The sequence below is a fragment of the Mustela lutreola genome, chromosome 3, assembly GCF_030435805.1.
Source record: "Mustela lutreola isolate mMusLut2 chromosome 3, mMusLut2.pri, whole genome shotgun sequence".
NCBI lineage: Eukaryota > Metazoa > Chordata > Mammalia > Carnivora > Mustelidae > Mustela > Mustela lutreola.
Genome location: NC_081292.1, coordinates 164,593,137 through 164,607,289, shown reverse-complemented (window position 1 = coordinate 164,607,289; position 14,153 = coordinate 164,593,137). Strand labels below are relative to the sequence as shown.

The 14,153-nt window shown below is 44.4% G+C and overlaps 2 protein-coding genes across 6 annotated transcripts in view; one reads left to right on the top strand and one right to left on the bottom strand.

The window, feature by feature from the left end:
* The window catches only part of HDLBP (high density lipoprotein binding protein), a 72,156-nt gene extending 67,349 nt beyond the window's left edge, over positions 1-4,807 (bottom strand). Inside the window, exon 1 of one of the 2 annotated variants that reach the window (XM_059167422.1) lies at positions 4,656-4,807. The gene's annotated coding sequence lies outside the window, so the exon portion shown is untranslated. The remainder of the gene's footprint in view (positions 1-4,655) is intronic. The other variant, XM_059167424.1, reaches the window with a different exon arrangement.
* Positions 4,674-14,153, top strand: part of SEPTIN2 (septin 2) — a 33,812-nt gene continuing 24,332 nt past the window's right edge. The window contains exons 1-4 of one of the 4 annotated variants that reach the window (XM_059167434.1): positions 4,988-5,067; positions 7,595-7,706; positions 12,533-12,562; positions 13,185-13,305. In XM_059167434.1, coding sequence (XP_059023417.1) covers positions 12,554-12,562; positions 13,185-13,305 — 130 coding nt within the window. In that variant the 5' untranslated portion in view covers positions 4,988-5,067; positions 7,595-7,706; positions 12,533-12,553. Of the gene's footprint in view, positions 4,697-4,958; positions 5,068-6,958; positions 7,087-7,594; positions 7,707-12,532; positions 12,563-13,184; positions 13,306-14,153 lie in introns of those variants that run through there. The other 3 variants (XM_059167433.1, XM_059167435.1, XM_059167432.1) reach the window with 3 other exon arrangements.

The following is a 14,153-nucleotide window of genomic DNA, read 5'->3' as shown; positions in this document are numbered from 1 at the left end:
GGCTGGAAGATATTTTTGTGGAGAATCTGAAGAGACAGAAAGAAGCCGGCAGGGCACTTTAGGAAATGGCCCAGAGAACATCTCTGCAGTAACACCACAGCTGGCAAGCCCCAACTACTGACATTTGAGCAGGTGGGAAAATACCAGCAGATAGCACAGAAAAGCTTTGATGTGAAAGTCAAAATCCCTAACAAACAAAAAGAAGCATGAAGCACACCATGACTTCAGGGAAAGAAAACCTGAAAGCTCAGGAATGTCCTCAGAGAGGTATGGGGAGGCACAAGAGCTATGAACCCCCAGCAGTGTGTGAGAAGAGGCGGGGGCAGAGAAAGCCAGAGGACACTCTTAGGGATGTGGACAACAGCTCAAAGGCTCAGCCAGAATAAAGCTGACACCTTCCAGAAAGAAACTGGACAACCTGGGAACCTGGGTGGCTCAAGTCAGTTAAGTGTCTGCCTTTGGCTCAGGTCATGGTCCTGGGATGGAGCCCCACATCGGGCTCCCTGCTTGGCAGGAAGCCTGCTTCTGCCTCTCCTCCCAGCTCCTACTCTCTCTTGCTATCTCTCTCTCTCTCAAATAAACAAAATCTTTAACAGAGCGCCTATCCAGAAGGTCCAATGGAAAGAAATCAAAGCAAGAAATCAAGAAAAATGCCCAGCATTGAAGAACAGGTATTTCCAAATAAAGGGGCCTCAAGACACTGGATGAAAACAGCCTCCAAGGGACATCACTCTACTAGGTGTTTTGAATTTCAGGGAGAAAAATCCTTTAAGCTTCAGAGAAGAACTGCATAAACAGGCTGAAGAATCAGAATGTCTGAAGCCTTCAACAATAACCCTGAGGACAGAAGTCAGAACAAAATGGTGTCGAACTCTGACTGGAAATAAAGCACTTTCAGACAGACAGTACTCAAAACTTTATCTCCCCACATCTGTCCCCAGGCAACCCCTTAAGGAAGCGCTCCATCACAATGAGAGGGGTAATAAGTCAAGAGAGAGAGAGACATGGGTTCCACGAAACCAAGGACCCAATGCAAGGGAGTGGTGGGATCTGCAGGAAGAATCCAGCAGGTTTATTGGGGGATATTTATTCCAGATGAGATTAACGAAATACTGAATTTCACTAGTTAAAAAAGACTCCATTTCTTGGAGTCTTCTCCATCTCTTAACGAAATACTGATTTCACTAGTTAAAAAAGACTATCACTTGAAAGGAGATTTAGACAACTAGTGAATTTGGCTTGAATTTTAGTGACCAATACACAGAAAACAAAAAAAAAAGACTACCAAGAACTTTAGGGAAAACAAAAACTGATGCAGGAAAGGAAAAGTTAACCAATCACACCATTTGCCTAGCTGTGAAGGGTACTATGGAGTCACAACATGAACACTAAATTCTGGACTAACCAAACCACAGGTGCACATGCTTTAGGCAGCCATGTATTTGTGCGGGGAAGGCACAGTGGTGAGAGCTAGAAATTTCACATCCACTCTCAGGGTCAAGTGAGGAGACAAGACATGCAACAAGGAGGAAAGCAACGGAACAGGAGAGTACATGTACTGTTTAGAGCAGGAGGCAAAGAGGTGGGTGTGTGTGCTCTGCAGGATAGGAAGCAGGACCGGGGAAGGAAAGTCAGTGTCTCCTTACAAGCCTTTCCACAAAAAAAACTAGTTGAAGATACAACCTTGACTTGATATAAAATCTTTAATTAAAAAATTCAAATGAATGCCAATAAAATGTATTAAGGGAGAGTACACATGGTCAATGTATTGTTATCAAATTAATAGTGACCATCAAGATGACTAACATGACGCCCACACAAGTCTGGGACAACAGATCTTGCTGGTCTCTAGCAGTATCTGAGGAACTTTAGCATATCTGGTAAAACAGCCTACTAGGGATATCACTTCTAAAATGTCTGACTTTAACGGGCACCTGGGTGGCTCAGTGGGTTAAGGCCTCTGCCTTCCGCTCGGGTTATGATCCCGGGGTCCTGGGATTGAGCCCTGGGTCGGGCTCTCTGCTCAGCAGAGAGCCTGCCTCCCCCTCTCTCTCCACCTCCCTCTCTGCCTGCTTGTGATCTCTGTCAAATAAATAAATAAAACCTTAAAAAAATCCTTTAAAATGTGACTTTAAAAATACAAAAGAAAAACTTACTTTAGCATAAAATAACTTGTGTAATCAATTTTTAAAACGTCACAGAAATGAAAAGAGTTTCATTTTCTTGGTTTTCAAATGTTGAGTGTTGTGGTGCTTTTATAACTTAAGGGAAAAGGCCTTTTGACACACTGATGCTCTCTGGCTATTTTTCCACTTGGCCAAAAACTTTTCAATATGCATGCTGGACCTCTTGCCACTGTAGCTTGACAACTAAGAACTCAGTTGTGTGCCGTTTCTTCCAAGAGTTTGGTTATTTCTTAATAGTTAAGGGGAAAAGGCTTCCTATGATCACTAGCCCTGTGGGGATTGATGTATGCTGAACAGGCCTCATCAAATGTTAAGTATCACCTGGTACTTCAAGAAGTGTTTTCTCTGCTCAGACCCTTTTGATAAATGGAAAAGTTTCAGGTGGGAAGCATTAGTGGAGACTCTAGCTCATCCACTTGGGACTACTCCTAAGTCATCCAAGCGGACAGTGTAATCACTTAAACCCTGTTCAAGTCACAGCATCCTAGACAGGACTAGAAGGGCATGAAGGTCCTTCAGAACAGGACCTGAGCGAAGCCCTCCACCATCTGAGATGTTAGCAGTGTGCCCAATTCTCAACTCCTTGCCCATTTGTGTCACCAACTACAGCTGTCACGCATCCCGTTGGTAGAAGCTAGTCTTCCTGTTTAGAACACCCCATTCCGGGAAAACTCTTCTTCATCCTCTTAATGCAGTTCAAAACTACCTTCTTTGTAAAAACTTTGTAACAGGTAATTAGCACCTCCTCCTTCATACCTCCATACTTTGTACATATTCCCACTGCTGCACTCAAAACACTGTAACCTAATCATTTTACAGGTGAATCCCCCTTACTAGACCATACACTGCTTAAGGAAAAGAAAAAGGTCTATATCCTCTTTACGTTTCCATCCCTAGAATCCTTGTTGAGTGCTCGGCACACAATTCGCAATGTATGTTCCCGGGAGAAGGGCAGTTATGAGGCCAAAGTCAGACAATCAGATGCCCCAAACAAGAAAACCAAGGGAAGCACACACACAACTTGACGATTCAAGAAGACATCTCCCTTCAGGCCGGGGAGATGTCAGCCTGGCCCACGGGGAGGGGCCCACCGCACCTTAGGGGTGCTTGCTTTATGCACCTGACGTCAGCTCGGTGGGAGGAAATGAGGTGAACCCACGAACAGGGCCCGGCACACACAAGGACTTAATGGAAGTTACCGGGAAGTTTAGTCCTCACTGTAAGGAACTTAAGTGGCTTTCAAATACTGTCCCTCAAGACTTGAAGGGGCGCTGCTCCGTGTCCTAGCGTCAAAGTCTTAGGACAGGCTGCCTGCCGGCTGGTGTTTGCCACCCAGAACACCGGGAGCTCCAAAAATAGGGCCTTCTTTACCAAACCCCCTTTCCGACTCCTGTACAGCACGGCTTCCACACTCAACGACGTTAGCTCGGAGGCGCTTCTCGTTCTAAAGCGTCAAACCCTAACCCAGGCGGCAGGTCTGAGTCCACAGACCGACACCGCTCTTACTCTGTCGTGCGGCACTGCCGGCCGCCGCACACAAAATCCCAAGTGTGCCGTGCCCTGCCGTAATCCCTAAGGGCCAAGAGGTGACGGTCCCGCGGAGGACACCAAGCCACGGGGACGGCCACTCCCTGGAGGCCTGAGAGCGCTCCCCTGCCCACAAGCAGGGCTCTGTGAAAGCCACACGGAGAGACTTTTCCTGTGGTCTCACAAGGACCCAAACCCTTTCACTTTCCGAGGCGATGCCCGTAACACCTAACTCCTTCTCCAGCGACGCCCTCTCGGTGCCCCCAGGGACCACCCCCCCACACGCCATCGCCCATCAGAGCCTCGGAAACTGTTTACGCTCAGTCAGGGGTCTTCCACAAGCGCTCCCCGATCGAGGCATTTGCATCGTGCCGCTGCGGGCCTGCAGGCCGCCGGGAAGGAGAAAGGACACCCCGGCCGGTGCAGCTCCGTGGCTGTCCCGAAGCCACGTCGCCGCGGTGGGCTCAGGGACGCTCCCCGGTCTCACCTCGCGACCTGCCCGCAAGGAGACCGCTAGAGGCCGCGCCCGCCCCGCCCTCCCCCCGGGGCACAGGCCCCAGCCCGGGCGCAAGAAGGCCACGTCCCCGGGGACGGACGCCCAACTCGATGGTCCGCGCACAGCCCCGCCGGATCACGTGACCCTCAGCTGCCAATAGGGGCAAAACCCCCACACCATCGAGACGACGGCGGCCCGGGGCTAGAGCAGCCCCGTCCGACTGCTCGCCGTACCCTCCGCAACCCGGCTCCGGCGCTCCCAGCTCGGTGCTGCCGCCACCTTCCTGGAGGAGAGGGCCGGAGGCGAAGGCTCCCGGCCCGTGGTCGCTCCGCACTCTTATTCTGACCTCTCCTACCCCGTCCACTTCTCCTCAGCGGTCACTTAGCTCCTTGTAACGAAACACCCTTCATCCCACTCTACGTACCCACAAGGCAGACTCACATTACCTGTTCCACTCTTATCAGCGTAAGGAAACCAAGCTCATAAGGTAGGAACTGTGGCGAAACAGGGACAAGCCGCCATCTTGGTAAAGGAGAAGAGGCTACGCTTGACCTCCCCCCCCCACCCCCAGCCTCTATATGGCCAACTGCCGTGGGAGGGGCACGGCGCCTGCGCAGAGGCGGAAAACGCGGACAGGCCTGCGCCTGCGCACTCGAAAGCCGGCATATGGGGGAGGGGAGGAAGGCCAGGTCGCGCCGAGGCGAGGAAAGCGTTGGCAAGGGGGCGGGCCGACGTGATGACGCCATCCGCGCACCGGGCGGAACAGGGCGGAGCGCGAGCGTCCGTCGGGCACTGGGCGGATCTGCGGCGCGATCGGTAGGCGCCGGTTCATCTGCTTGTCCGCGGGGAGTTTTTGCGGTGAGTCCCCGCCGTGGCGGGGGGCGCGAGCTGCAGGCCGACGCAGAAGGGGCGTGTGTCCGCTGACCGCGGGCGGTCGGCAGGCTGCGGGAGCGCGCGGGCGGGGCGGCTTGTTTGGTGTGGGGGAGGGGCGGCAGGCCCGGGGTCCCCGGCCCTCCTCCTCCTCCGCGGGGTCCGCGGTCCCCCGGGTCCTCACGGCTGGACGTGTCCCGGAAGAACCCGAGCCACCCCCCTTCCGTCCCTGGACAGTTTCCGTGGGGCCGTCTCGGCGCTGGGCCCGGGGCGCCCACCCGGCGCTGGCGGTCGTGGTTGGGGAGGGAAAGCCCAGGTTGCGGCCTGTGAGGCGTACGGTCGTCTCCCCGATCTGGCCCTTCCACCCCACCATCCTCTGGTGGAGAGGAGCCCTCACACGTCCTTGCCGTCTTGGTGAGCTCCCAAGGCTCTTCCTGGTCGCAGACGAAGCAGGGGAGAGGAGGAGGCGGCGGCCCCTGCCCGGTGCACCGCTGGGCCCGGAAGGATGGGGGTGGCGGCCACCATTCCCATGAAGGCCTGACGGAAAGCTGACCTGTGGCTGCCTTTGCTCTCAGGAAAGTCCCCGCTTGGTGGCCGGAGGACCCCCAAGACCTGGCCGCCTTTTACCTTTTTGGCTCATTTTTATCAATACCAGTCCCTTATCGTGTCTGTCCTTCCGCCACACGTAGAGCTGAAGTTGCAGTTCAAACTACTGGGTCTTTGTCACCTTTGGTCTTGCCCCAAATCCTTCTTTCTGTTTGAAACCCAGCTTCCCCACCTTCTTTGTTTTTTCTTGTGTAGTCCCTTCTCTGTTGTTCAGGATTCGGCCCAGAATAGGTTGCCTCTGGCTGGATTAGGTGCGCGCTGGATGTCGGCCCTTATTGTTCCTTCTGGTAGCTATCTACTAGATTGTTGCTCTTTGAGGGGCAGAAGATGGGCGAGTCTTGTCACCCTTACCCTGTGTCTGGCACAGTGACTAGCACATAGTGGGTTGTCAGATGTTTCTTGAACAGTCTAAATCATTGTAGTGTAGAGGTCCCGAAGACTGTTTCCTAGTGTTTGTGATTTGAGGTTCATTAGTTTCCGTTTTGGTAACTGCCACTCAAACTTTCTTTATACCACCCATATCCTAACTTACAATGTGTACTGCTCTGTCAGATCTTGGCACTCAGCTGTGAAGGTGATCCTGATGCTTTTCCCCATTTTCCACTTGGATCTCTCACCTGGCACAGCACTCCAGGGTAAAGAACAAGGGTTTCTCAATCAGATCACATTTGCATTGACTGCCTTTGCACTAGCAGGGTGACCTAGAGAAATGGGAAGGAAAGGGGGTAAGACGGTCCTCTGTCATAATTCATAAATGTGATTCAGGTCCCCTTTTATACCCAACTCCTTATACCCAAAGACAGAAACTGTTGAAAAAGAAAAAGGTGTTTTTAATTTTTTTCCCAGAGAGAAGGGGACATCAGAACTCATTCGGCAGCAGAATTGGGTTGAAGCCATTTTATATTCTGTATTTATACCACTTTGTGTTAATGGTCATGTATGTCACTATAGAAGATACATTTGATTGTGGGGTGTGCTGTCCAAGTAGCCATTGAGGAGGTTGTGTTGTATAGTGTATGTACCTTCTTAAAATCCAAAGAATCTGAATGCCGAATGTCTCAAGAGCCCTGGATTAGGGATTATGGACATTTGGGGTCTCGTACAGCAGGGTCATTTTGTGTGGGGGTAATGTATGTAAATAGAAGATTAACATGTTTGTAATTGGTAGTAAGGGGCAATCCACTAGTGTAAATACCACTAGCAAAATAAATTTATATGTATTGCCAAGAATCTAATTTTATCCATCTGTTTTTCATCTTTTGTTTTGGAAAAGTTGCTTTGTTCCATGAGAATTGCTCTGTGGAAGAAGGAAGCCACGTTCAAGTAAAGACAAATGTTTAAACAATTGCTAGCATCTAGGATGAGCACTACCGGAAAGAGCAAAATTTTTATTTGACCACAGTGAGTTTGGGGAATCCAAATGGACTGCAGTTATGGTTTAAATTAATCAACAGTAATTAGCATCTTGTGTTGTAGGATCAAGGCTTTCTCACTGAAAACCAGGTGCTTCAAAAAGTTCCACTTTCCTCTTTCAATTTTCATTTTACGTTAGTTAGCAAGTAACTTATATTGGTCCAAAATCGTACTGGATCCCAATTATATTTCAGGAAAAAGACTGAATATAAAATAGCATATTTCGGGGCGCCTGGGTGGCTCAGTGGGTTAAGCCTCTGCCTTCGGCTCAGGTCATGATCCCAGGGTTCTGGGATCCAGCCCCGCATCCGGCTCTCTGCTCAGCAGGGAGCCTGCTTCCTCCTCTCTCTCTCTGCCTGCCTCTCTGCCTACTTGTGATCTCTCTCTGTCAAATAAATAAATAAATAGTATATTTCAAGAAAAACTTGCTAAATTAAAGAATTCATAGCCTGTTCCAATAATTGTATTCCCCATTATTCTATACATGTGCATCCAGATAGGTCTCCCTGCCTTCCCTCCAGCAAGAAACTGATAAGAAGCAGTGAAAGTTCCCCTTCTCTCCTAAGGAACATCTTCTGTCCTGTTGAACAGGATAAGGTGAACCACAGGTAGGCTCGAGGTACAGCATCCTCACGGTGTTCAGATGAAGTTGGTCAGAACCCAAGCAGGGGTCCAGGACTCACTGAGAAGAAGCAAGTCTGTTCAGGAGAGACCTCCATGACAATCCTATGTCCTATTGGGCTGGTTTGAAATAAGATACATGTGATAACTTTTAAGGCAAGTTCCCACTTTTACTTTTCCATGTAAACTTGGAAGGTCACATTATCCAGTCCTTTAAGAAAAAACCCACATTAGGACTCCATCTGGGATTGGACCATGTTTATATATTAATTCAGGAGAAATAAAAATGATTTGATTTATCTAGGCCCTATTTTTTCTAAATTTGTTCTTACATGCTTGGTTGCTTTTTGTTTTAATTCTGTTGTAAATGACATTTCACCCCTATTTCCATTCCTTTTTATTCATTACTAGTACAGGAGGGAATTATTTTGTGTCTGGCTTGTATCCAGCCAGCTTACTAAATTACTTAATTCTAGATTTTTTTAAAGATTTATTTATTCGGGTGAGGGGAGGGGCCGAGAGAATCTTGAGCAGACTTGCTGCTGAGCACAGAGCTGGAAGTGAGGTTTGGTCCCCGCCCCCCCCACTCTGAGATCATGATCTGAGTTGAAATCAAGAGTTGGAGGCTCAACTGACTCAGCCACCCAGGCGACGCTAGAGTTTTTGTTTAACTGAACCATTTCTGTTTGGTGTATTCATTCTTATTGGTGAAAAAGCTTTTGTTTTGTTTTTTTCATTTTGTGTTTCACTGAATTTCATGGTGAGATTACAATATGAGGATCTTGTTTGGATCTTAATTCAAATGAACAACCAAAAAATGAGACAGAGAATTAAGCGTTTTTTAAAAACAATTACAGTGGTAATGGGCCTCCCTTCCTAATTAGTGATTATAATTTAAATAGATTTAGTATTCCATTGTCTCTTTATTTGGAGTAACATTTGCCTGTTACTCTCGGGGTAATGAGAGTAACATTGGTGTTTGGGAATACCCTGGGTTTTATTTAAGCAGTTTCCTTAGTGTTTTTTATTATAGGTGGTTGCTAAATTTTATCATATGTCTCTTCAGCATCTATTCATATAGGATTATCTCCTTTAATTTGTTGTAACAGCTTTATGTAGATAGATACTTTTGGTATATTTCTGGAACCTAATTGCTAACAAATTATTTCATTGAGAATTTTTGCAGTTTATATTCATGAGTGAGATTGACATACAACTATCTAGCCGCTTTCTTAGGTTTCTCTCTGGGTTTGTTGTTAAAAGTTGTAGTTTCTTCATAAAATGAATTGGAGTGCTTTCCCTTTTTCTGTACTGGCCTAAGTGACATGGGTGTTACCTGTTCAGGGTTGGATGGAATGCAGCTCTAATTCTCCCTGCTTTTGGTCCCTTCTTCATTGGTAGATTTTATTCAGCTGTTCAGTGGTATTTGTTCTCGTCAGGTTTTCCAGTTCTTGGTTCCATTTTGGTAATTTACAGTGTCTGGGAAGTCGTCCATTTCTTCCAGATCTTCAAATCTGTGGCCATCTTGATACATGGAGTCTCCTGAGTCTATGTTTACCTTCTTTTCTGTATTGGCCCCCACTCCCTGCCCCCCCGCCCCTAAATGGTACTTGTGAAGAAATTTGTTTCAAAGAACTAGCTTTTGGATCTATTTATTTTTCTACTGAGTTACTTCATTTTTCAATACTGTAAGAACAAATTTATCTTCTGTATTCTTTAATGAATATCTAAAACTGAAATTCTCATCACAGTCTATGAAGCTTTTATGATGTCCCACAGATCTGCTTTTGTCTTCTTTCCATTGGTAGCTAGATAGCTTGAGATTTTGCTTTTGTCACCCTCATTTATCCAAAGGATATCCAGAGTGTTCCAAATAATTGGGGTTGTATTTTATCCCTCCGCCAGTTCTAACAGATCACAAGTTGAAAATATCAGTTGTAAAAATCTATTTTGAAATTTGCTTAAATTTTCTTTATAATAGTTACTTGATTTTTTTCACTAATTGCTTTTCTTTATTAACTCAAGATTCTGTGTCTGTTAATTATAGCTTATTGGTTGTGTCACACATTCCTCTACCCTTGCCCATATTCTGTTTACTGAATCTGTAGTTTGGAGGAATGCTTGCTATTAAAGTCTTGGGTTTGATTTGTATTTTTATCAAGTTCACGTAGTATATTTCCTAGTCTTTGCTTTATGTATTTATCTACTGTAATGCTTTGTATATGCAAGTTTAGGAATGTTATATCTTCCCTATATTTTATCACGGTCCCATTTTTACCTTAAATTTCACTTGGACTGATACTGTTGTCTGTTCTTTCTTTGTGTTTGACCAGTCCGGTAACTTTTAGCCTGTCCTTTTGTTTTTAGCATTTTTGTTACTTTATTTTAAACATATCCATCCACTTAATGATTGGTTTTATTATTTTTCCTCGTTTCTTTTCCATAATTTCGTTGGCTTGATCAAATTGCTATTCCATATCTGTCTCTTTATTTGGAAGTTTGCTTTTTTTTTATGGTTACCTTTTCTTTTATAGACATGTTTAATTTCTATATTTGAAAAAAAGATGTCTGCTGCTGCTTCTGCCCTTTCACCTCTCCCTTTGGAATGCTCTCACTCTAGCTGCCAACTCAGAGGTTTTGCTAAGGTAGTTTAATACTAATCCTTATATTATTAATAGAATTTTTCTAGGATATCCCTTCTGTTTGAGAGACCTTAATTCACTCCAGACAGTTGGTTAATGTGTGGACTCTGATCTTTGTTCTTCTAAGGAAAATTTTTTCTAATGTTCTTTTCCTCCCTCTGTCCCTTCTTCACTTAATGAGAACTCTTTCTGTTAACAAGGTAGATGGCCTAGATTGTTCCTCCAAGTCTTTTACCCATGATCATCATCTTTGTATTTTTACCTGTGCATTAAGAATTCTTATATTTGGTCTTCCCAGTCACAGTTTGAGTCTCAGCTGTGGCCGTTTGTTCAATTGAGCTACCAATGTCTGAGTTTGAAAATCATAGTTTTTAGGTCCAGCAAGTTTTGTTTCTTTTCCTTCCTTCTTTCTTTCTTTCTTTTTTTTTTTTTCTTTTGAGATTTTATATATTTGAAAGGGAGAAAGAGAGAGAGCACGAGTGGTAAAGTGGGGCAGAGGGAGAGGGAAAAGATTACTACTCCCCACTGAGCCAGGAGCCTGATGTGGTAGGCTCCATCCCAGGACCTTGAAATTGAAAACATGATGACCTGAGCTGAAGGCAGACACTTTACCAGCTGAGCCACCCAGGCGCCCCCAGTTTTATTTCTTTTAAATAGTGTACCTGCGTCTTCATTCTAGTGATACTATTTTTTGGGGTCAAATTATTGCCTTCCGGGGCGCCTGGTGGCTCAGTTGTTGACTGTCTGCCTTCGGCTCACGTCATGATTCTGGGGTCCTGGGATCGGGCCCCGTGTCTGGCTCCCTGCTTGGCGGGGGCGAGGGGGCTGCTTCTTCCTCCCCACTCCCCCGCTTGTGTTCTCTCTCTTACTATGTATGTGTGTCTCTCTCTCTCAAATAAATAAATAAAATCTTTTAAAAAAAATTATTGCCTTCCTCCTCCTGCAGCTTGCCTATTTAACTCTTTTTGAAGAAGGGAGATGCGTTCACTGGAGTCCTTATGCTCGGGACCTCTGTTCTCCAAGCTTTTCCAGGATCCACTGTATTCCTTTCCTTGCCAAAAGGTTCTTCAGCATTCATCTCTTGCTTCTGTTCTTGCTTAACAGTCCTACTTTCCTTTAAGTTTGCCTGAATTCTCCACCTATGCTTGGAGGTTTCCATACCTCCTCAGTCAGTGGTCTTCCCTTTTAGCCCAGGCCTGAACAGACACCCCCTTCTCAGCAGTGGTGGTGGCAACAGTTTGCGAGGCTGCACATGAGTCCACAGCCCTCTTCTGCCTCTCTTCTTGTTCCTGCCAGATAGTGAGAGTAAGACTTCCAGTGGGCCACTAGAAGGAGAACCAAGACTCTAATGCAAATCCTACAGCTGCCAGCCTTCATTAACCAAACCACACATGGGAGTGCCGGAGCCTCATGTCTTCAGAGGTAGTTGGGAACAGTTACATTCAGAAAGGAAAAAGGGTGTGCTGTTTTCAGGAATGTTAAGGTTTGGGGGATGGGGAGACAAGAACAGAAAAGAAACTTTCTACTAAGTTTCTAAGCTCCAGAGGGAATCAAATCTGACTGCATTCATATCTCTTGACTTTGTTACCAAAGGTTAGCCAGTTCCAGACTCCCATGTTCCCCAAAGTTTCAAGTCTTAAAATTCATTTTAAAATTCCAGATGTCTTTAGAACTGTTACTCTCCTCAAGCACTCCAGTGTGTTCAGTCCTTTACCCTTTACTTATAAATGTTGTTCTGTATGCTCCATTGTCAAAAACTAGTTCTCAGGATTTCAAGGAACCTTCAGTAGCAAATAGTACTCTACAAGCACCCTTTCCTTGTAGACAGGTTTCAAAGAGAGAAAGAAAAATCATAATTCAAGAGGTCATGAGCATTTGTGTTTTTCTCCTATTGTGTCCCTGGTGCTTCACATATAATCAGTACTAAAGTTAGTTTGAATATTATTGGAAATATGAAATGTTTGTATGTATGCATATGTATATATGGCTGATTTAATTGATCTAATTTTTTATATTTAATTTATAATGAGATAATCTCATTTTTATAATTTGATGCAATTGACAAGGTGAGTGAAACATAAGGTGTTTATGCTTTGTGTGTAGGTCTTTACATGTCAATTCATGCTACATCAAATGTGTATTACATATAAACATACATTTTTTTTTAACAGATCAAGGAAACTTCACTGAAGATGTCTAAGGTAAGAGATCTTCTCATTTCTCTACAGTACAAGGAGAAACTGCTTTGTGTTTTCAAGCTGTTTATACTCAAGACTTATATGACTAATTTTTAGTATAACTGATATATTTGATTCATTGAGACAGTTCTGATTTGACATTTTAAAAGCTTTGAGCTTTCTTTTTTCAGATTTACAATTTCTTGTTTCTAAATGGATGAGTAACAATCCATTTAACCTACTTTGCATCATTCCCAGCAGACCAATCAAATAATTTAAAATTCCAAATAATTTATCATTATGAATTTTGTAGGGTTCTTACACTTGATAAATTGGCATATATGAGCTCTGGCAAATTAGCACAGAGCCCTGAAATAAATTAATTCTAAAAGGCATGCTGAGAAAAGCAGAACTTGTGGCTAAAATTGCAAGATTATTACTTTCCTTTTCTTTTGGAGTATTTGGGTATTCATTACTATCTGATGCATAATCATCATACTAATTTTTGCTTTTTTAAAGTATATATATTTTAATTTGTGAGAACTAATGATACCTTTGTCACAGGTTTGGTTATATCTTAAAAGTAACTGATAAGGTGTTTTTTTTGTTGTTGTTTTGTTTTTTTTTTTTTAATATCTTATTTTAGCAACAGCCAACTCAGTTTATAAATCCAGAAACTCCTGGCTATGTCGGATTTGCAAATCTTCCCAATCAAGTTCACCGAAAATCAGTGAAAAAGGGTTTTGAGTTCACACTAATGGTGGTCGGTAAGAAACTAGCTTATATCTTCAAGCTTATTAAATAAGTGGATATTTCCCCTTCCCAAACTTTAGGGTTTAATAGTGTGGCCTATAAAGTCAAAAGAAATATTCCTTTATTGTCAGAATCCAGTAACTGGGAATTTGAAAAAACAATTCTTCAGAAAATTTTGTTGAAGAGTAAAATTCTAATATTTCTGTCATTTTCTTGTTTGTATGTGGTAAAAGTGCCAGTGACCCTCCAAAATGGCCACAGTGACTCTTGCCTCCTGGTGTTTGTGATACTTTCTACCCCTTCCCCATTATGTAGGGCTTACCCATGTAGCCAGTAGGATATGGCAGAAATGAAGGTGTGTGATTTTGAGACTGGGTCATAAAAGAGATTTCAGCTTGCACCTTATCTTCTCTTGAATCACTCACTCTGGGGGATGCCAGTCACTGTGTTAGGAGGACTGGCCAGCAGCCTTATAGAGAAGTCCCCCAAAGCAGGGAGCTGAGATCTGCCATTAGCTGAGTGTAAACTGCTCTAGACCTTCCTGAACAAAGTTATAAACAAGCCCTGTGGGATCAAGCTGATTGACAAATAAGCTGTTGTCAGGATAAAAGCCATCATTCATTAAAGAAGGATGTCAAAATCCAGTTTACAGTGTAACATTTAAAATTGCTAGCATCCATGTTTATGCAAAGAAACAAAACAATGTAGCACATAACCAGGAGAGAAATCAGGTAATAGAAACAGAAATGACAGAGGTGATAGAATTCGTGAACAAGAACTTTTACTATTTTATTTATTTTTTTAAGATTTTATTTATTAATTTGAGAGAGAAAGAACATGAGAGGGGGAAGATCAGAGGGAG